The 23,233-nt window shown below is 34.9% G+C and overlaps 1 protein-coding gene across 4 annotated transcripts in view; it reads left to right on the top strand.

Annotated features, from left to right (window-relative positions):
- The first annotated feature begins 203 nt into the window (after window positions 1-203).
- NUB1 (negative regulator of ubiquitin like proteins 1) overlaps window positions 204-23,233 on the top strand; it is a 50,669-nt gene continuing 27,639 nt past the window's right edge. Inside the window, exons 1-8 of one of the 4 annotated variants that reach the window (XM_074267460.1) lie at window positions 204-334; window positions 5,933-6,050; window positions 11,804-11,971; window positions 13,708-13,766; window positions 16,246-16,316; window positions 18,830-19,012; window positions 19,237-19,325; window positions 19,838-19,944. In XM_074267460.1, the coding sequence (XP_074123561.1) occupies window positions 213-334; window positions 5,933-6,050; window positions 11,804-11,971; window positions 13,708-13,766; window positions 16,246-16,316; window positions 18,830-19,012; window positions 19,237-19,325; window positions 19,838-19,944 (917 nt within the window). In that variant the 5' untranslated portion in view covers window positions 204-212. Of the gene's footprint in view, window positions 335-566; window positions 858-1,682; window positions 1,870-5,932; window positions 6,051-11,803; window positions 11,972-13,707; window positions 13,767-16,245; window positions 16,317-18,829; window positions 19,013-19,236; window positions 19,326-19,837; window positions 19,945-23,233 lie in introns of those variants that run through there. The other 3 variants (XM_074267464.1, XM_074267463.1, XM_074267462.1) reach the window with 3 other exon arrangements.

Raw genomic sequence — 23,233 nt, 5'->3', positions numbered from 1 at the left:
AGGAGGAGGGCACAGAGAGATCCCTCCAGGGCCCGCTTTGCCCACCGCCTCCCTACAAGTGCTCCCCAGCATCAGTTGGCTAGTGATGAAGTGTGGAGGCAGAGAGGGAGTCACGTGACGTCATTCACCACCCCGAGGCCCAGGCCTCCTCCTCTTTCGTTCCCGCCCCCTCCCAGTCCGGCACCAGCTCGAGGCTGTGGGCGGAGAAGTGGATGGGGGTGGGGGGAGGAGAAGGAGGAGGAGCCGGTTTCACCCGGAACGAAAACAAACAGCGACCCGCTCCATCCGGGGACTTTCCGGAACGCTGGCGAACTCTGACGGTAGCGCCTCTCAGGTGAGTGAGGCTTCGGCCCAGCCCGGGCTGGGCTGGGCTGAGCTAGGTGGGGACTGAGGGGTGGACGCCGGCCCGCCTGCCTCCCTGCTTCCTGTCCGCCAGTCTCCGTCGGGGTGGGCATCAGCCGCGCCCCGTGGGCACGCCCCGCCTTCCTGGGAGTGTCCGGGAGCGCGGGCTTTCCTCGCCCCCTGAGGAGCCGCGGGGGAGCAGAGGTGTCAGGGGCTTTGGGATCGCGCTGGGGAATACTAAGGTGACTCCCGGGGAAGCGGACAGCCCCACAGGGGGCGGGGCAGGGCGGGGCGGGGCGGTCCGGGCCCGCCTCCTTTCCTCACCTGACCGAGGGCGGGTCTGGGCTGATAATCGGTGCGTCCGTCTTTCCTTCCATTCATCCTGGCCCTTGTCTGCTGGGGCAGAGTCGTCTCCCCTCCTGCCCCTCCCCCTGAACTTCCAGGTACTGAGGAGGGAGCGATCCCAACCTGCATCCCCTTCCCCTGGTTACCCAAGAAAGGCGGCTCGGCCCTGGGTAAGGACCCAGCAGGGTGGGGACTCCGGGGTGAGGGGTCGAGGGCCCGGTTTCTTGTGGAGCCCGGGTGAGGAGGCGGGAGTGGGGGGAGGTGTGTCTCTTACCCCCGCCCGGACAAGTGAGACAGGTGGCGTACTTAGCTAAGACAGTAGTTACAAGCTAGCTCCTTATACTTTAAACCCCAGCAAAAGGAAATTGTAACTAAAATCAAAGACGTCGATTTAAAATCACCAGGTGTGTCCTTTAGGGTTTCTCCAGAGCCAGCCATAGGTTCTGTCGGACTTTGGACTACTTCGTTTGTTGTTCAGTAGCGGGGTAGGTGATTGTCACTTTCCAGAATAATAACGCCCGGGCATTAGATCTATTTTTTACCTATTCCTCTTAAGGAAGTTGTTAGATGTCAAAAGTCTAGGAGGTTCGTAGTTAGGAAGATTTGGGGAAGTTGAACCATTTACCGGCTAATTGCAAAAGTGAAAATAAAATCTCAATATTCTTTCTCCCTGGGGGTAAAATGGTACTTTAAGGACCTTTCCCTGTCAGTTTTGTATGGTGAGGTGCCGCTTTGTTAGCTTTAAACTCAGCAAATGTTTCCATTCCCGGGAAAGCCCTCATTACCTCTTGCTCACTGATCTCTTAAATCCCCTATACTTACCCGAGTCAACGGCGATAATGCTCAGAGTTCTGCAGTAGGAACAATTTGTCATCATCTGAGGGGTAGGATAGTATAATGAGAAAAACAGGATTTCGTCAGGCGGCTGCTGTTATTACTATGGAGCGCTCACTTAGTCGTGTAACTTCTCGGTCTCATTTTCCTCCTTTAATTAGATTAGATGGTCCCAGCTTCCCTTTCAATTCTAAATTCTGTGGCCCCAGCAAAGTGATGCATGGGTCTGAACACATCATTCTCCTGCTCTGAAGCCTTCCCTGCAGCCTCGTTATCTCCCGAGTAAATCATAAATCCACCTTCTTATTCAAATCCGGCTCAGCCCATGTGTAGGACCGAAATCTCTAGGTGAGGCTTTGATCCTGTGTCAGCCTTAATCCATTTATTTAAGAAAGGCCCATTTTGGTTTTCATTATGCTTTAAATACTTAATTATATCTTGAGTGCAAACCTTTTTTTTTTTTTTTTTTTTTTTTTAATCATATTCTTTGATGAACTCTAGTGTTGTATTCATTTTCCTTTTAGGGCTGTTCTCACCTACTTTTTATTTGGTGTACCTTCCTAACCATGGTCTATGTTGCTGATTTGGGCTTTAAAGGACAGAGGAATTCTGGGCAGTCTGAGAGGAGGAAGCAAGAGAATTCAGTGTTGGGGGAATTCAATGATGTTTAACTTGCTGAGGAGTGCAAAATATATGGAGGCAGAATAATATGAAAAAAAACTGGAAATAAATTGTGGAGAGCCTTGAATGCTAAGCAAAGAAATATGGCCCTTACTTGATAATTAATAAGGAACTTTTAAAGAATTTTGAAACAAAGCATACCATGATTGGCTGTGTGCGTTATGGGAGGGAGACAGTCAAATCTAGGAAAATATTGAGTTAATTGTGGTGCCACAGGCAGAAATAATGAAGTCATAAGAAGAAACAAGTTTGGGGGAACAGATAAGTTTGATTTTGATCATTTTTAGTTTCAAGGGTTTGAAGAATATCCTGGGTTAGGACAGAAGTTGGGAAGAGAGCAAAGAGAGTAACTTGAAGGAGGGGCATCTCTGAAACCAAAGGAAGAGAATTAATGTACTAGGAGAAGAGGATTATCAATATTGTCAAAATCTGTAAAAGATCTGAGGAGGATGATAACTGAAAGAAATGTCACTGATTTGGTAGCTACTGGTGACTTTATAATAGTTTCAGTACAGTTTCAGTACAGTCTGGGGTTGCAAGCCCAGACATTAGGGAAGATGGACAAAATGAGAAGTGGAGAGATCAGTTGTGGGATGTTTTTTTGTTTTTCTTAATTGAAGAAGAGGAAAGAGATGGGATTGTTGTTGGATTGTCTAACAAGGTCAAATAAAAGCTTTCATAAGATTAGAGAAACAAGTATGGCTAGATTTAGTAATTGGAGGATGTAATTTACCAGGTAAACACTCAGAAAATACTAGGTAGCTATGTCTAATTGGTAATGTTATATCAGTGAAACTTCTGGCTAGTTTTAAATAAGTTGGTTTGATTTCATACACTTTGTAATATTGTCACAGTTACAGCTGCTAGCCCAGGGAATAGTCTTCCTTCTCCCACTTCCTGTAAGTATTCCATTTAGAGGACCAATTTACAGATAGATTGTATTACCACTGATAAAACATGTAAATTCTTTTACTGCAACTAAGATGGATAATCTGGAAACTTGTGGGGTGGAAAGAGGAGCAATAACAGGAACATAAAATAGGGAAGATAGTTTTAAAGTATTTTCAGAAGATCTTTTAGTAGTTAAAAAGTGTTTTTTGGATAGGCAAAAATTTGCCAGGAACTGATGCCTGCTTGAAAGAAATGACCACTTATTAAAATATAAGAAACAGTTGAAGAACTGTGAGCAGTGGTTAACTGGTATTTTTAAAGTCATTTTCTAAAATCATTGCAACACTCTAGTTTTATATTCATTTTCTTTTTAGGACTGTTGTCCCCTACTTTTTATTTGGTATACCTTCTTAATCATTGTCTTATGTTGTTGACTTGGGCTTTAAGGGATAGAGAGGAATTCTGGGCAAACAGTCTGAGGAGGAAGCAAGAGAATTCAGTGTTGGGAGAATTAAATGATGTTTGATAAAAGGTAATAATGCTTTAAATAAAGCTGTATCAAGTCTGAGGACTTAATAACTTACTGAACATGTTTCATCTGCTTTCCCACCCAGTTCTCTATTTTAACTTTCTCTTTTTCCTCACTTTTATTCTTTCTTTTCTTTTTTTCAGCCATTCTCTAATTGTTAGTTATTCTTTAATCTTTCTTCTATATCTTTTACATTTACTGTACATATGACTTGTGGCCACCACTTCCCTGGCCACCACTCCTCTAAGTGCATTACTTTGTTTTATAAAGGAAAGTGTTTGGCTTTGAACTGTCTTTTGTTTTTGTATCCCCATTGTTTAGAATGTTGCCTTGGATGTAGTCAGGGCTTAATAAATAATTACCTTTTCTTTTTTTGGATTTCTTTTACCATAACTAATATATAATTTAAATCTAATTTTAGCTAGAAAAAAAGTCTCCTACTCTTATAACCTTAATACTTCATTTTTCAAATGCATTTGTACCTTAGATGTGAATTGGTAATGGACTAGCTCATTTGTCATCTTATATCCTTATATCTTCTCTACATCTTGTGTATCTGTCAGATCTTATTAGATCATGTAGGGAAAATGAGAAAAAGGAACCCGAGTAGTACACTAGTATGCCCAGGATATTGGATGAAAGAAAGATCTTTAGTGTTGGAATGACATGATAAAAAAACACATTGTTTTTTTTCTTCCTTTTGTAAGAGAAGTCTGGCAGGTAGTGCCATGATATGCAAGTGAATTAGATTTGAGTGAGTGAGGACTGTGCAAGGTTACTAGCCTCCATTTCTTCTATGGCATTGAGTCCAGTGGTCAGATATAGATGAGATGGTTTCAGTTCAACTGGCAACTGCCCATCCTGTGATTAAGGCTTGAAAGAAAGAAATGAGGCAAAGAATGGCCTTTATTATTATTATTATTATTATTATTTAAATGGGTGGGAAGAGAGGATCAATCTGGGAAGGGAAGACTCTTAGGGTTTCTAGCTAAAATATTAACTATTGCTATTTACATTCGAGGCAATCTGGGCAAAACAAAGACAAAGTAGGCCTGACCTGGGACCTTTTGTTGGCTGGAGTGATTTGGGTTTTAGGCTTGGCCATTAGAAAAGAAATTTAGTTTGCATAATTCCAACTTTACTTAGTTCCTGGGGGCTGGGGAGGGGAGAGAGGGAGAGAATCTGGAATTCAAAAGTTTTTTAAAATGTTAAAAAATTCTTTTACATGTAACTGAGGAAAATAAAATATCAAAAAGAAAGAAAAAAAGAAAATCTAGCCTGTGAACTTCAAGATCACTAAATGTACAATTGTTAAGAATGTACACCAGATAAAAAGTAGGTGAAAACAGCCTTAAAAGGAAAATAAATGCAATACTACAGTTCTGAAATGAATAATGAAAAAAACTTTAGAAGATGTATCAAGACATAAGATAAAGTTTATAGAAAAATACTTATTGTAGGATAAAAATTCTTTTTAGGCCTTAAGAGGAGTGGCCAATATAGAGCAAAAATCAGGAAGAGAGATGAGTTCAAATTCAGCCTCAGATGTTGGGTGACTCTATAAAAAGCTGTAAAATGAACTGAAGAAGGAAATGGCAAACAACTTCAATACCCTTGCCAATAAGACTCCAATGGGGAGGCTTGAGAGTTATCACTGATGTTAGTTGTTAACCACAAAAGAACAGATTGACCAAAGCACTGAGATTATCTTTTTGCTTCTGTCATTTAGTAGGGCTTTGATAGGGCCTTTGTACTCAGTCATTGTTAGCATTTTTACCTCTCTTCCCAGTTTCACCCACATCATGAAATTATTCAGTCTTCTCTGTCTGATACAAGGTCTAATCAAAAACATACTGCTTTACTTTGAAGCAGTAGGCTTGCTGACAGAAGAGAATGGCAACACATAATTAAGTAATGAGGTATATATGACATGGCACTTGACATAAGAAATAGTTTTTTATATTTTTAAAGAGTTCTGTTTTAAGAAGTCTTAATTGTTCTGGTTTTCTAAGAAAATTTCTCTCTTTCTACTATAAATTATTGAGTTAAATGATAGATTAAAAAGATAGAAAATAGAATAATTTAGAGAATGAGCAAAGGAATCTAAAGGCAATAAACCTCAGATCCACAAATCTTACCACCTGTCAACAGTTTTAATAAAAAAGCTTGTAAATGAAACTATCTCCTTAATTTGTATTAACTAAGGGTAGATAACTGATTAACTGATTATTCTAGCCAAAAAAGACACCATCATTACACTAAATTCTGTTCACAGTTTAAAATGTTCTTTTTATATTTATTTTTTTAAAGGATGGCACAAAAGAAATACCTACAAGCAAAACTGACCCACTTCTTAAGAGAAGACAAAATTCAACTTTGGAAACCTCCATATACAACTGAAAACAAAGAAGCTGGTTTGGTTTTGAAGGTATTAAATTTTCTTATAAAACATCACAGCTGGTTAGTAATTCATATCTGTTGTGTAGTGAAGTAACTATTGAAGAGACCAAAAAGTGTCAGAATCACAACCATGTAAAATGTAGAATCTCAGAGTTTTGTTAATAGGTAGCAATTTTATACTATTGATGAAGTGGGAGAATTGGGGGTAAGAGATCCCCTAACAGCAATGTGATCCCCTTGGCTGGTTGTACAGGTTTTGTGAAAGAATTAGCAAACCTCAATAAATACAGGCATGAGATTTGTGACACCTCATAATAATGTGGCATCACCATAATTTCTCCCACAGATTATCCTTGTCTCTATGAATCTTTTTAGTAAGACCCCATCTCTAATGACATTCAAGTCTTCTATTTCTCCTGTGTTTTCTATGATAAATGACAACATAGTATAAGAAAGTTACCAAAATTAAGAATTCTCCCCATCCCAATTTATTAAGAAATAAATATTGAAAGAAATTTAGAGAGTAACATTGATATCACAGCTCAGTAGTAGAATACCATTTAGTTATTGATGAATCATTTAAACTCATGGTTTCTTAGCTATTTCTGCTATCACACTGTAAAATTGATTTTTAATTTTTTGTACACTAGCCTTTAGATGGCCAATTTATTTTTCTTATCTGGTACACATAGAAAATTAAAAGATATTTTTGTTGTTCAGTTGTTTCATTCATGTTCAACTCTTCATGACCCTATTTAGGATTTTCTTGGCAAATATACTAGAATGGTTTGCCATTTCCTTCTCTAGTTCATTTTACAGGTGAGGAACTGAGACAGAGGGTTAAGTGATTTGCTCATATTCACACAGCTAGTAACTGTCTGAGGCCAAATTTGAACTCTGGAAGATAAGTCTTTCTGATTCCAGGTATGGTACTCTATTCACTGTGCCTCTTAGAGGTTTTTTAGTACAATAGATTCATTATGGAAGTTTTTGGGAGGACATGAATGAATGAGACTTATAAAAGATAAGAAAGCATGGATGGGTTATGTTCTGTATTACTTGAACAGATTCCCATTTCTGTAAGATCTATATCCACTGTGAGGGGAAATATTTAAAAAGGGAGTTGATTCCAAGTGCTCCATTGATATTCATGCAATGATATCAAGAAGGAGAATATGGTTATCTGAGCTGGATAAGAAGGTACAGATAGGTATTCATCTGCACTGAGGGAATACCCACAAGAATGAAATAAAAGATCCATTGGAATTGTTCTAAATATTGAAATATTTCATTTTACTTGACTTTTTCTGAGAATAAGTTGTTTCATACAGATAACTGAAACTTATCTTACTAAGCAGAGAAACTTAAAACATTTTAAATGGAATCTCTATAAAATATACTATATATTTCCTGTTATCTTAAAGTCTTCCCACCATAATTTAATCATCACTTAATTATATATTCATCATTATGAATACTAATTTTGTACTCTAAGATGATGAAGACCTAGGACTATTTAAGTCTTATCAGGCTATGGGATGAGACTGCTATGTTTTTTTTTTGTTTTGTTTTGTTTTCCTGCTTTCTTTGCTGTCAGCTATGATTTTTTGGATATTATCTCTTCTTTTAGAAAATCCCATCCTCCCTTAAGATTTGTGACTTCTGAGTCTGTGTGGGAATTCAGATAATTATCTATATTACAATTATGTTTAAAATGAATTCCGAATAGATTTAAGAATGATGGTTTGAGAAACTTTTCTTATGAATAAAATACATGAAATCTTTCTGTATTCCAACACCTTTTTTTTGTTTGTTTGTTTATATGTGTTCCAGATAGGTGAGAGTTCTAGTAAAATGATTTCTGGATTAGTAGTTGTATTAGAATTGAAGAAAATTTTTTGATCACCAGAGTATTTTTCTCAGTATTGTATCCATGAAAACCTAAGAATGATCCTTTGGAATAAGATTACTTTGAATAGTTCTTTGTCGGAGACTAGAATTTAAGATTTACTTTTATATATAAAAATATTCCTGAGACTTCCAATGTAACAAGATTTGGAATCTATCACAAATATGTGTTTTAGAAGGAATTATATTTCATTACCTTAGAATGGATTTTGCTTTAGAAAAGTTTTGACAGTTGTAAAAAAGCAAGAATTTGCCTAAGCTCAGCCAAATTCTCCAAACAATTTTAAATAGTATCTGAAAACAAAATCTGTTATAAAGAACTGGGTGAAACAATTTTCTAGCACAAAACAACTTGTCAGGAAAGGTTTGTGGCCTTAGGATGAGAGTGAAATGTAGCTATGCCACAGCAAAATACAGGTTTGGGGGGGGGGAGGTAACTGAATCTGCAATGGCAGCAGCTGCTTCTGGAACTCCCAGCCCACAGACAATAAGGGGGATAGACAACTAGTTAGAAGATTACACAAGTCCCTTTGCTGGCATTCATTGTAGGATCTATTCCATTGCCCATACTCAGATTCAGGTTACATTGCAGTCCTAGGAGGAACACTTGAATGGTGTAGAGACCTTAGTTACAATTCCACTTCAGAAGTGAATAATTGTGGTCACTCAGAGACCAAAGCATAGGATAGTAAACATACCTCTCCTTAAACCATATCACCTTGGAAGCTTAGGGACTCTCATAACTAACTGTAAAAACACCTGAAAACTAGAAACAGTGTCCCCTCCATCCTGGGATCAGATTAATTTAAAGTTAAAATTCAAGAAATAGGTTTTTGAAAAGGAACAAACAATGAAAAAAAGAGGATGATCATAGAAAGTTACTCTGGTGACAGGAAAAGTCAAAACATAAACTCAGAAGAAGACAATAAAAACTGCTACATGCAAAGCCTTAAAGAAAAATGTGAATTGGAGACACAAGAGAAATTCCTGGAAGAGTTCAAAAAGGGTTTTGAAAATCAAATGAGTAGAGGAAAAATTGGAAGGGAATGACAGTGATGCAAGAAAATCATGAAAAAAGAGTCAATAGTTTGGCAAAGGAGGCACAAAAAAAGATAACTGAAGAAAGTAAAAAGCAGAATAGGCACATGCTAAGAGAGGCATCAAAGTCTTCTGGAAAAAAGAACACTTGAAAAATCAGAATTGGCCAAAGGAAAAGGAGATATAAAAACTGATTGAAGAAAATAATTACTTAAAAATTAGAAGGGCAAATGGAAGGTAATGACTCCATGAGACATCAAGAAGCTATAAAACAAAATTAAAAGAATGAAAAAATAGAAGAAAATGTGAATTATCTCATTGGAAAAACAAGTTGACCTGAAAAATAGAACAAGGAGAAATAATTTCAGAATTATTGGGCTATCTGAAAGCCATGATCCAAAAAAAAAGAACCTTAGATAACCTCTTTCAAGAAATTATATAAAGGAAAACTGCCCTTATATTCTCGAATCAGAAGGTAGAGATTGAAAGAAGCCATTTTGCCTACTGAAAGAGATCCCAAGTAAAAATTCCTACCCACCAAAATTGAATATAGTCCTTTGGGGGGAAAAATAGATATTCAATGAAATAGAGGACTTTGAAGCATTCTTGATGAAAAGACTAGAGCTCAATAAAAATTTGACTCCAAATACAAGACTCAAGAGAAGCATTTAAAAAGTAAATAGGAAAGAAAAATTATAAGGGATCCAATAAGGTTAAAATGTTTACATTCCTACATGGGAAAATGATAGTTGGAACTTATTTCTCAAATATATAGCGAACTGAATCAAATTTATAAAAATAAGAGCCATTCACAACGGTTAAATTATTATTTTTTAATTTTTTTTTCTGAGGCTGGAGTTAAGTGACTTGCCCAGGGTCACACTCTAGGAAGTGTTAAGATTTGAACTCGAGTCCTCCTGAATTCAAGGCTTGTGCACTGCGCCACCTAGCCACCCCTTCAATGGTTAAATTATTGAAAGGTATGAACAGGAAATTTTCAGAAAAAGTAATTAAGGCTATCTATAGGCATTTGAAAAAATGTTCTAAGTATTAATCTCCCCCAGTATTAGAAATGAAAAAACTAATGGCTTTTAGCAAGAAAAATTTAAATGGATTTTTTTTTTAAAATGCTTTATCATTGTTGATTAGGGAAATGCAAATTAAAACAAGTCTGAGATACCACCCCATACCTTTCAGATTGGTTAATATAACAGAAAGGGGAAAAAGACAAATATTAGAGATGATGGAAAATTGAGACACTAAATACATTATTGAGAGTTGTGAACTGACTTAATCATTCTAGTGAATAATTTGGAACTATACCCCGAAGACTCTAAAACTGTTCATGCCCTTTGACAGAGCAATACCAGGACTAGGTCTTTACTCCAAAGATGGAAAAACAAAAAGGAAAAGAATTACATGTACAAAAATATAGTAGTTCTTTGTGGTGGCAATGATTTGGAAATTGAGGGGATCCCTATCAATTGGGAGGGGAATGGCTGAAGAAATTGTGGTATATGATTGGGATGAAATGTTACTGTGCTACAAGAAATGATGGGCAAGATGCTCTCAGAAAAACCTGTAAAGACTTACATGAACTATTAGAAAATGAAATGAACAGAAATAGAAGAACATCATACATAGTAACATTAATTTTGTATAATGATCAATTTTGAATGATTTAGCTATTCTCAGTAAAACAATGATCCAAGATAGTTTGGAAGAAATTATAATGAAAAATGCTATCCATTTCCAGAAAAAGAAGTGATGGAGTCTGAATGGAAATTGAAGCATGCTTTTTTAAAAACAAACTTTATTTTCCTTGTTTTTGGTTTCTTTTCTTTCACAACATGACTGATGTGGAAATGTTTTGTATGATTATACATGTATATTGCTTGCATTCTCAGTAAGGGGAGAGGAGAGAGGAAGAGAGAGAATTTGGGACTCAAAAGTTTTTAAAAGTGAATTATAAAGATTATTTTTACATGTAATTGGGGAAAAATAAAATATATTTTTAAAAAAAACAAAAAGCTTTGACAAAGGGGCAGCTAGGTGGCACAGTGAATAGAGCACCAGCCTTAAATCAGGAGGATCCGAGTTCAAATCTGATCTCAGACACTTAACACTCCCTAGCTGTGTGACCCTGGGCAAGTCACTTAACCCCAGCCTCAGGGGGGGGGGGGAAGCTTTGACAAACAAGATTATAGAATTGGAAGGAACTTTGACATTTTCTATCTTCCATCTTCAAAACTGGCTTCACAGAAACCTTCTAAAAACATATGGTCATTTTTCTCTCCCACTTCTAAAGTTTTTCCTGGGTAATTATTTTACCATTCATTCCATTATCTTAGAATTATTGTGATGAAAAAATTGTTTCTTAGGTATAATCTGAATTGTTCCTACTTCACTGTAATTTAAATCCATTTTTTCTTGTTTTCTCCTTAGTGGAGATGGAGAACACTTGGTCACCATCTTCCTTAAAATAATCCTTCATATTACTGAAGACAGTTAAGTTACTTCTTAGCTTTCTTTTCTGAATAATCCCAGTTGTTTTGGCTTTTTCTTGTAGGTCATAGCTCCTTAGTTATTTTTGTTTTATTTCTCAATCCTCCTTAAATTTTATTATATATATATATATATCAAAATGTGGCTCCCATATGAGGTCTTAAACTAGGAGTGACTGCTACTCAACAGAGTTGATTATTTCACAGTTCCCGCATGCTTTGTTTCTGTTAATATCTGCTTCTTGGTTTGTTTGGGAATTTTTTTTTCTCTTTTACATTATTTAAAATTTAGCAGTTTTGCATTGAGCTGTGTTTTGTAAATTTTTAACAGGAACTTGCAAAGAGATATTCAGACAAACTAGAATGCTGTGAAAATGAAATAGAAAAAATTATTGAAGAAATACGATGTAAAGCAATTGAACGTGGAACAGGAAATGAAAATTTTAAAACCACAGGTGTTGCTACAATTGAGGTATTCTTGCCTCCAAGACTAAGAAAAGTAAGTAATTATCTTTACTAATATAGTCATTTGTTCAAGGTTGACCCTTGCTAATTGTGATTTTGAAATTGCAGTAGCTAGAGTTGTTCATTAAAATATTTTAAATTTTGGAACAGCAACTACTTTTATTTAAAGATATCTTAAGAGGACTTAATTTTAATGGTCACTTAAACTTGAATAATAGTATAAAGTATAATGTTGATTTTAATGTGATGTAGTGGCATCCTAAGCAATTAAACAAATTCTTTCACTTTCCTAAGGATCAAATATGAAGAATTAACTATAATTCCTGAGGGATAAGAAAATAACTGGAAGCCATAACTTCTAGCCTGTATGAGAAATCCCTGATTTATGAGGATATGCCAAATGTTTTTAAGTCACTTGTTTGAAACTTGGAATATATTTTCTTGTAGAAATAGTATTACAAGTAGTGGTTAAATTCTTAGCTTAACCCACAGAAAACCTTCTTAACTCATCATATTGTTTAAATATTCTACTTTTACAGTAGAAAATAGTAGGAAATTAGATTTGCAAATTATAGTTGCTGAAAGTATAGAGATGAGAGACTAGGCTGAAAATACAAAAGATGGGAATCCAGGATAGCCAGACAGAGGGGAAAAGACTTGTAGTTGGAATTGGATGACCGGGTTCAGATTCTGGCACTGACATTTATTAATCTTGAGCTCTGGTGCCCAGTTTTCTCACCTATAATAGGAGAGATCACTTATAAATCTGATTTCTGTGTGGAAAGAAAAAACAGTGATAGAATGAAGTGCTTCCCTTCAGGGATTTTAGGAGCCTTGCCACTTAGGATGTGACTCTCCACCCTCTCCTTAGAAGAGAGAGTTCTGAAGGAGTTGGAGTAGATGTGCTCTCTTCTGATGGTGACAGATAAAAGAATGCTATCCTTTCATTCCAGTACCTCACCGAGAAGATCATATTACTACTGCCAGTTTTCTTCCACTATCTGGTCTGAAAAGAATGTAATAGAAACAAACTTTTCCGTTACCTACTGTAGCTGCCCAATATATAAAAACTCCAAAGAGAAAGTTCTAAGAGAAGCCCACACCTTCATAGGCCAGATGTTTACAGATACAGTTTATAGGTATTCTCACCACTTATATCAAATGTGATTTTGTTAATGTATAACTAAACCAGTATACCTTAAAAAGGTCTGTGGAGATACTAAAGGATTTATCCTGAGCATGTTGACTATTTCAGTTCATAAATATATAATCTTGAAGTTTGTTTTTTTTTTTAAATAATGAAACATCGAAAATCCATGGAGATGCATTTCCATTGATCAATTTCTAGTACTTTTCATAGACATTATATTATTGAGGTCTTGGACAGGTGCCAAAAAGGTGAATTTTAATAGTTTATTAATCTCTTTTCTCTTGGTTATTTTACTGATGAGCTTCTCTAAGTCATCTGTTTTAGTTTCAGGGGATGGACTAAAGCACCAATTTAATATGTCCTGATTCCTGTCACATTGTCACACTTTGCAGTTAGCCATTTGTTTGAAATCTTTTGGGTTCTAGTTCTGACACTGCAACAGAGTTATATTTTAGACACTTGCTTAAATCTGTTTGCCTGTCACTTAAGTCTATATCTATTGTCACAAATGTCATAACATTCAATATAAGGTCTTCTTGACAGAAAAAAATAATAGATCAGAAAAATGCAAAATTATCTACAGGAGAATCATAATTATAATTTAAAATTTTTTTTATTAGGATAAGAAAAATTTGTTGGAAACCAAACTGCACATCACCGGCAAAGAATTGAGATCACAGTAAGTTCAGAAAGTCTTTTTTCTACTTTTACTAAGAAATCATGGTACATTTTTATATTCTAGTTCTGCTACACTAGATTGGATTATATGCTATTTTTGTGTGTAACACAAGACAGGTATTTCACCTGTTATCCATTTTGGACTTTCTATTTGTAATGTGAAAAAAATAATATCTGTTCAACAAGAAGAGCCTTGTATTTCAGTTCAAATTCTTCCATTGGCAGAACCTGTGTGGCTTTCAGCAACTTTTAAAACTTTTCTGAGTCTTATTTTTCCCATCTTTAAAGGATCTCATGTTCTAAATCCAAATCCTAAATTATGGAAATGTTGAAATTTAGTTATTAAGTTATTTTATTTATTTGTATTTTTTTTTTGAGGGCTTTAAACACTTTAAACACCAAGTGATTTTCTTTTTTGAAAAGTGAGGCAGTGGTTTTTCTGTTGTTATTTTTAATCTTATGTAGAATAACATAAATGTAAGAAACTCCAGGTGAAAAATTTGTACTATACAGATTAGCACCACTTTACTATTTATAGTCTTAGAAAATTGCATGGAACACTGAGAACTGTGATTTGCTTAGGGTCATAAGTAGAACTTGAATCCAGGTCTTCTTGACACCAAAAGCCTGCCTTTTCTATCTCTAGCTATTACTCTCCCCTGCCTCAGGCAGTCATTTTAAAATTATTTTTCCTGTTATTTTCCTACCATCTGCCACTGCTTAGTAGCCTACATTTAGGATCCAGGAAGGAACAGTAGGTGGTTACATTGAGTTAACTCTGTTATAGTTTGGCTCTTCTATGAAAAATAAAAAAGACAAGAATAACATTCCTTACTGATAAGTTAAACTCTTTCTGTTTAAATCCTTTACTGTAGGATTTATACCAAAGTTCACTAGAAATAATATTTAATAATTTAGACTAATTAAACATTGAGAGGAGAGGACAGAAACTGCTTTCTAGATGGATAAGTCAAGTATTTCTTGGTCTGATCACCACTTTAATTACTTCAGGAAGAACTAATCTTTCTTTCCAGGGCTCCTTTAGAAAGAGGGGAGAAGGCATTTTTTCATAATCGACATTTAAAGAAAGATTGATATTAGTCTAAAGGCTTCAGACCAAGATAATTTTAAGATGTTTTCTTAATATTTCTAAAAGAAGGAGCAAGTATTGCTTTAGTCAGATTTCATAGTACTTATTTGACCTCTATGCTCTATAGGTGGTCCCTGAATTATAAAAAGAAGCATTCCAGAAATCTGTGGTAAAAATAATTCAAAGGGAGCTCTTGACTTTTTTGGATAATATCTCTGTAGTTACTAATTTTGACACTAGGTGACACTCATTCATACTGACTGAATTTGTTAGTGCCTCAATTTATGAAAGCAAAATGGTGAAGTGCATGAACTGTCTTTAGTGTAGCTTTTATGCATAAATAACCCTGAAAAGTTATTTATTAGTTGCTTCTTAATTTGAATTATGTTTTAAATAGCATGAAATTGTTATTTTTAAAAATGCCTTTGAGGAAAATTTTAAAACAAATGACAGCAATTTATAGGTTTTCTGTATTTTTACTAAATTGCTGGTTTCAATTAAAAATGGAAAGTATTTACATAAATACATGTTTAGTAGTCTTGCTAACCAGCCATTACAAAGAGGATAATAACAAATTTATGTATTATCTTATATCTATATTTTTTATTGCTTATAAATGAATGCTAAATTGAAATGTGCTTATAGCTATGTGTGGTTTTCTTCTATGTTTTGATTTTTTAAGATATATAGTAAAAGTTTGGTTTAACAAAATTACCTTTAAAAGGAGATCTGAAAACTTAATTCCAATAAATAGATTTGCTGATTGCTTTTCCTGATGGTTTTTGGGTTTTAGTTTTCATGAAGAAAACAACTATTCACAAGGACATAGCACTTTATGATTTCAAAGTGTTTTCATATATGTAGAATACTCTGATTTGAATCACATAACTATGCAAATCAGTTTATACAAAATGACTTTTAGCTTTCTCACTTAAGAGAGCTTAAGTGACTTGCCCAAGCCTGTCATCTTGAAGATCTTGATTATCTTGAAGATCTTTTTTAAAAATTAATTAATTAGTTCTTTTTTTATTTACAAAGCATATGCACGGGTAATTTTTCCAACATTTATCCTTGCAAAACTTTTTGTTCGAAATTTTTCCCTCCTTCCCACCCCCTCTCCTAGCTGACAGGTAGTCCAATACATGTTAAATATGTTGAAATGACATGTTAAATCCAATATAACATTACTGATCTTATTGAACGTTTATTATTCCATCATGAAATAGTAAAACAGTATAAAAATCTTCCTGATTCTATCTTCTACTAAAGTTGAGACTTCCCCCTCTGGCTGGTAGTCTGTGTTTCCATTTGTGAAAATTTAAATGTTTCATAGTCAATATAATATAAATATTTGTATTTTCCAATGACTTTTATCCATTTTGTTTTGTAGAATAGCTGAAACCTTTGGATTTCAAGAAAACTACATTAAAATAGTTATAAATAAGAAGCAGCTTCAATTAGGTATGTATTGATTAAAGCTGTAGGATTTTAAAAAATAATTTATAGCACTAAACAATGTAGATATTTAGATCTTTGAATCTTTCCTTTCCAGGGATTTCATAGCCTAAATTAAGAATTAATACCTCAGTTCAATTTATTTTTTTTTCCTTTTGAAAATTATCTCAATCAAGAAAAAGAATGCTTCCCTTGAAGAGCTTTTAGGTTTACCAACATTTGGTACTATTTATGTTCATATTCTTGAAACTAATTTTTTTCCATGGTAAGCCATGGTTTTGTGTTGTTGTCCTGGTTCTTTTTTTTCTTTTACCAAACTTTCTTCTGATATTCCCCTGGTCAGTTCCTGATCTTTTGCAGTTCTCCTTTTTTCACCTTCATTAGTGCTTTTATTCATTTCTATAGTTTCAACTATTACTTCTTTAGATGACTTCTCATCTTTAGCCCTGATCTGTTTGCTAGCTGCCTTGTAGGTAGCTACTTTTTTCTTGCTTTGAATGATATCCATCTCCCCATTGATCCAATCTCACAACTTTTATCTTGTCTTCACTTCCTTAGCCAGTTACCAATTCCCATTGATTCTTTGTTCACAATATCTCTTTTTTCCATTTTCATTCCTACAGGTAGAAATCTAATTCAGATTTTTATCCTTTGTGTATTATCTATATTATTGCAAAAATTAACTAGTATTTCTCCCTTAAGTCTATCCTTCAGATAATTAAAAATTATCATTTTGATCATGTTATTCTATTATTGTTCATAAACTTAATAGTTCCTACCCATTTCCCTTAGATAAAATTTGAGCTCCTTCACAATGTTCCAGTCTACTGTACGAATCATATCTTTGAGTATTCCTAGTGCTATTCCAACTAGACTGGTGTCTTTAGTCTCTCTCAAACCCACCATGCACTTCCCAACTTCTGTTTTCTACCTTCATAACAACATTCTCTTCTCTGTACTATATCCAACGTAGCCTTTAAAAATCTATTGAAATTCCATCTCCTCTCTAAAACATTTTTTTCTAAAGTGTTTTCATTATAAAGAAGGAATCTTTGTATGCTCTTAAAGTCTACAGCATTTGTGGACCATTTCATTTACTTATGCTAATCACTTGTACTATCTCATCTGCTGTTGTTATGTTTAAATCTAACTTAAAATGCTCATTTTATATTTCTTACTAGGTTATAGGTTTCTTGAAGGCAATATGAATCACTTGTATTTCATTTATTCCACAAAGGCTAACACAATATTTTCTGGCCTAGAGTCTAATATAGTGCCTCGAACTTTGCAAGTACTTAGTAAAGCTTAGTAGACTTTATTGATTTTTTAAAATCTCAGTAACTTTTTTGAAAAGAATTGCTGAAAGAATAAATTGGTTTTAAATTGGCTAAATTCTTCCCTATGGAAATGTAGTGATTCTTAATGTTTTTACTAAGATTAATATCTGTTTAATTTTACCATTGTTACAAGCCAAATTCAAACATATTCATCCCAGGAATATCATATAATGGTTTTTTGAAGGTTAGTGTAGCTTCCAAAGTGCCCATTTAATGTTTTCTTGATTGATGGTTGCCTCAGTTCCCCATTCTTTGTCTTCTCTCTTTTCCTCTCCTTCATTTATTTGGTCTGGGAACCATAATCAAATCTCCTCTATTATCCTTTCCAAAAAGAAATATTTTTCTATGGCCACTTGTTTTATACATGTATTTTGTCTTTCTAGTTCTATGCAAATCATTTGAGGGCAAGGATTGTCTTTGCTTTTATATTTGTAGCTCTGGGTATCTGGCACATAGTAAGTGCATAAAAACAACAACTAGCATTTACACAACATTTTTAGGTTTGCAAAGTGCTTCAACAATATAATCTCATTTTATCCTCATAATAATCCTGGGAGGTAGGTGCTCTTATTACACCTATTGTAAAGATGATGAAACTGAGTCTGACAGAGATTATTTACTTGCCCAGAGCCACACAGTTTGTGTTTGAAGCAGAATTTGTACTTGGGTTTTTCTGATATCAACACAGCTCTATCCACTGGACCACCTAGATGCTTTTTAATTCATTCACACTTCTTTGGTGCTTTAAACCACATTCCTTAGAGAAATCTTGCAAAACATTTAATGTAGATATTATTAGCCCCATTTTATAGGGGACAATTAAGAGACACAGTGGATAAAGTTCTAGGCCTGAAGTCAGGAAGATTCATCTCTCCAAGTTCAAATCTGGCTTTAGACAATTACTAGCTATGTGCCTGTGTGATCCTGGGCAAGTCACTTCATGCTATTTGCCTCAATTGCCTCATCTGTAAACTGAGATGGAGAAGGAAATTGCAAAGCACTCCAGTATCTCTTCCAAAAAAACCCCCAAATGGGGTCACAAAAAGGTGGACACGACTGAACAACAACAACAAATAGAAGTGTGAAGCTCAATGAGTAGGTCCTGCAGCTGGTGAGTTTTATGGGAGGTCTATGAGCCAATAGACTAAATGTTTCTCCTCACTTGTAATTCCAATTCTGTAGGGAAAACCCTGGAAGAGCAAGGGGTTACACACAATGTGAAAGCTATGGTGCTTGAACTCAAGCAGTCAGAAGAGGATGCACGAAGAAACCTTCAGGAAGAGGAACTAGAGCAAAATGAAGCTGACAAAAAAGAAAAGAGAATGCAGAGAACAAAGAGAGGTCTAGAAATACTGGCACAGAGAGGTATGCATATGAGTATCTACTTTTCATCTTCTGCTTGTAAAAATTAAAACTTAGTTCTTTTATTGGGGTGCAGCAAAACACAAGAACATTTCAATAGCTTAGCATTTTGTTATCTTCTTTTTGGTTTTTGAAACCTTTTGCCTTGGGCACCTTGGTTTATATATTGTTCTGTATCATCACTGTTAACTGTGAGCTAATGGAAGTTTATTTTTATTTTGTTGCAGCTGAGACTGTGGATCCTGAAACAACTCCATACTTAGAAATAGCTAATCAAACAGGCAGATCAATCAAAATACCCACAGCAGAAAAAAAAGTAAGTACTATGAATTTTATAGTTTATCTTCAGATTTTGTGTAAATAAAAATGTGAAGTTTTTTGTAGCCATTTGGTCTCTGTATAATACATAGAATCAAGAAATAGGTTTCTGTTCATGCCCTTAGAAATAAGGCATATAATAATTGTAATGTGGAAATGTTTCCAGGGGGAACTAATTCTGTGATTTTTAGTAAAGGAATACACAATGTAGGTACTTTCCTCTAAAATTGTCTATATTTGTGAGGAATTGAATAGTGGAGGGTTTTAGTGATTTACAAAGGTAAGTTCTCTTCAGTATATTTACCCACATGATAAAGTTTATGAGCCTGCATTCTAAAACAGGTTCAGATGCATGAAAATTTGCTATTTAGATAGTTGTGGGGTTTTTTTTGTTTTGTTTTGTTTTGTTTTGTTTTGTTTTTCATTTTCTAAAGAACTTTTTAGTGGGATTGGAAATACTAGTGAAGATTTAAGAAACCTAGAAACATAATTTTGTGATTTTCCCTCTAGGCCCTTATGTTAGCTATGGGATACCATGAAAAGGGTCGTGCGTTTCTGAAAAGGAAAGAATATGGAATAGCATTGCCTTGTCTGCTGGATGCCGACAAGTACTTCTGGTAAGAGTCTTTGGATTCCTTAATTTTAAGAGAAATGATACAATAATTTTTTTTATGTTCTATTTCAAAATTGCGTGGTAATGAAGTGGGTCCCTTAAGTGAATAATGCATCTTTAATCTGACTTAGCTTTCTGCAGAAATTCTTCTTAATAATATGCTTTTAACCTTATCTTGGATCGAAAGGACAGTGTTGTAACAAGGATCCATTGAATATATCACAGTACCCTGACCCAAAGATTTTGTTCTTTGTTTCTTCTAAAAAAAAATTAAATTTTTAATCTTTGCTTGTTGATTGGCACTGAAGCATTGAAACAAACTTGGTCATAATGTTTAAGAATAGACTTAGAGAAAAGAAATAGACCTTTCTAGTTGGATAATTGGCTCCAGAAGCATTGAAACAAACTTGGTCATCATGTTTAAGAATAGACTTACAGAAAAGAAATAGACCTCTCTAGTTGGATAACTGGCTCCAGAAAAAGGAGTGAGAATTAATGATGTGTTCAACAGCTTCTGGACACACACCAGTGAGAAATCTGTTCTCTTTCATTAAGGTATATCTAGGTTTTCAAAAACATCTTCTTACCTCTGTAGCGACTCCCAGGTAATTTGTCAGAAATCTTTTCATTTTGTCCTAAGTATGTAGATCTCTATTCCATGTAGAGAATAGCTCAGTTCCAAATAAAGTTATCTTATGTGCAAGATACCTTTGAGCAGAGATCCTTCAGAACAATACTATTTATACCTTAGACCAGGAGCTAACTGTAAAAAATAGCTGTATGTCTCCAGTTCAAGTCCTTATGTGATTTCAGACATTCTGAAGCTGATCTAGTTTGCTGCCTGGGAATTTCCATTCAGCTTGTTGGTAGCATTTGGCATCTATATTAAGATGTAAGGGTGGAAACCTTAGAGATTTGGGTCTAGCAGAAGCAATGAAAAAAATATCAGAGGAATATTTTTGTACCCATAATATTAAAGTTTTTATAGTACAGAGACCATATCTGTTTTTACATATGCTTTACTATAACATCAAATATCAGTATTCACCATCATTTAATTTGGGGAGATTTTTCAGGGTTATAATTGCCAAGAGGATGAATGCAAAATGTTATAATATGATACTTGAGAAGTAACATATATAGTGAGTTTTCAGTTACCCATGATAGTGGAAAAGAATAGTAATGTGGGTAATCCTAAATTTGTGACTTTGGGATATATTGAATGATTTTACAATGGACTTACCTTCTTGGTTATATTTTGAGTATTTGAGCTAATAATGTGATCGAGTTCCCTTTGTTCCATGAGGCAATATAGAGGCTGTAAAATCTTTTTCTTTATTTCAAAGCAATTATATGTTTGTGTGTATGTTATTTTTTGTGATTATGGTAAAAGTATTTGTGCATGAATAGGGGATAGATAGCCTACATAGAGTTTTTTTTTTTTTTTTCCTACATAGGTTTTTAAAAGCTTTTAGTTATTAGAATCTAATGTTTCACATTTGGGACTATAGGGAACTTTTTTTTTTTTCTATAAAAGTCTGTTGCCTCACATAACATGGATCAAGTATTACACTTAAAGAGAACAGTTTTTTTGTTTGTTTGTTTCTTTTGGTTTTTTGTTATTTTTTTATTTTTTAAATTAATTTTATAATTATAACTTTTTTTTTTCTTTTTTTTTTGAGGCTGGGGTTAAGTGACTTGCCCAGGGTCACACAGCTAGGAAGTGTTAAGTATCTGAGATCAAATTTGAACTCGGGTCCTCCTGAATTCAAGGCTGGTGCTCTATCCACTGCGCCATCTTACTGCCCTTAATTATAACATTTTTTGACAGTACATATGCATAGGTAATTTTTTACAACATTATCCCTTGTACTCCCTCCTGTTCCAAATTTTCCCCTCCTTCCCTCCACCGCCTCCCCCAGATGGCAGGCTTTCCCATACATATTAAATATGTTATAGTATATCCTAGATACAATATGTATATGCAGAACCAAATTTTGTTGTTGTTGTTGCAACGGAAGAATTGGAATCGAAAGGTAAAAATAACCCTTTCTGTATGGGAAGAAAAACAAAAAATGCTAACAGTTTACACTCATTTCCCAGTGTTCCTTCTCTGGGGGTAGCTGATTCTGTCCATCATTGATCAGTTGGAATTGGATTAGCTCTTCTCTGTGTTGAAGATATCCATTTCCATCAGAATACATCCTTATATAGTATTGTTGAAGTGTATGATGATCTACTAGTTCTGCTCATTTCACTCAGCATCAGTCCATGTAAGTTTCTCCATGCCTCTCTGTATTCATCCTGCTGGTCATTTCTTACAGAACAATAATATTCCATAACATTCATATGCCATAATTTACCCAACCATTCTCCAATTGATGGGCATCCATTCATTTTTCAGTTTCTAGCCACTACAAAAAGGGCTGCCACAAACATTTTGACACATACAGGTCCCTTTCCCTTCTTTAGTATTTCTTTGGGGATATAAGCCCAGTAGTAGCACTGCTGGATCAAAGGGTATGCACAGTTTGATAACTTTTTGGGCATAATTCCAGATTGCTCTCCAGAATGGTTGGATTTTTTCACAATGCATTAGTGTCCCAGTTTTCCCACATCCCCTCCAACATTCATCATTATTTGTTCCTGTCATCTTAGCCAATCTGACAGGTGTGTAGTGGTATCTCAGAGTTGTCTTAATTTGCATTTAAGAGAACAGTTTTTATATTAAAAACCTCAACAGCGAACATGAAACTATTTGTTAAGAAATGCATATAATAAAATGTATACTTAAGTTCCACTGCATTAGCTAATTAGGGGAAGAGAAGCAGAGAGTGAGGGGACAATTAGAACAGGAGGGCAAAGAAAGAGAAAAGAGTTGAAGACAAGAAGGAGAGAAAGAAATATGGGATATAAAAGTCATAGGATTATGGTTTTGAGCTGGAACAGAACTTGGAGAACATTTAGGGCAAACCCATCATGTTGTAGTTTAACAGGCTCAGAGAGAACTTATCCATGATTATTTGTGTCAGAGGTAGAATTTGAACATGGGTAACATCTGGAGTTATTTGACTCCACTCTATTACTTTCATCACACTGTATCCCTATGTGAATAACAGATTCAGAGGATTCTCAAATCAGGCTTAGTTATATTTGAATTCTTTCTGTTACGTACTAGATTTCACTTGGGTTGTGTTAAGAATAAATGGTAATAGAATAAGTTATCACTTGTTAAGAATTGCCCTTTGAAAGATTGATTACCAGAAAAGTTCTCAGCTTTTATACATTCTGTT

This window comes from Sminthopsis crassicaudata, chromosome 5 (assembly GCF_048593235.1).
Source record: "Sminthopsis crassicaudata isolate SCR6 chromosome 5, ASM4859323v1, whole genome shotgun sequence".
Lineage (NCBI taxonomy): Eukaryota > Metazoa > Chordata > Mammalia > Dasyuromorphia > Dasyuridae > Sminthopsis > Sminthopsis crassicaudata.
This window is presented reverse-complemented; position numbering and strand designations above follow the sequence as displayed.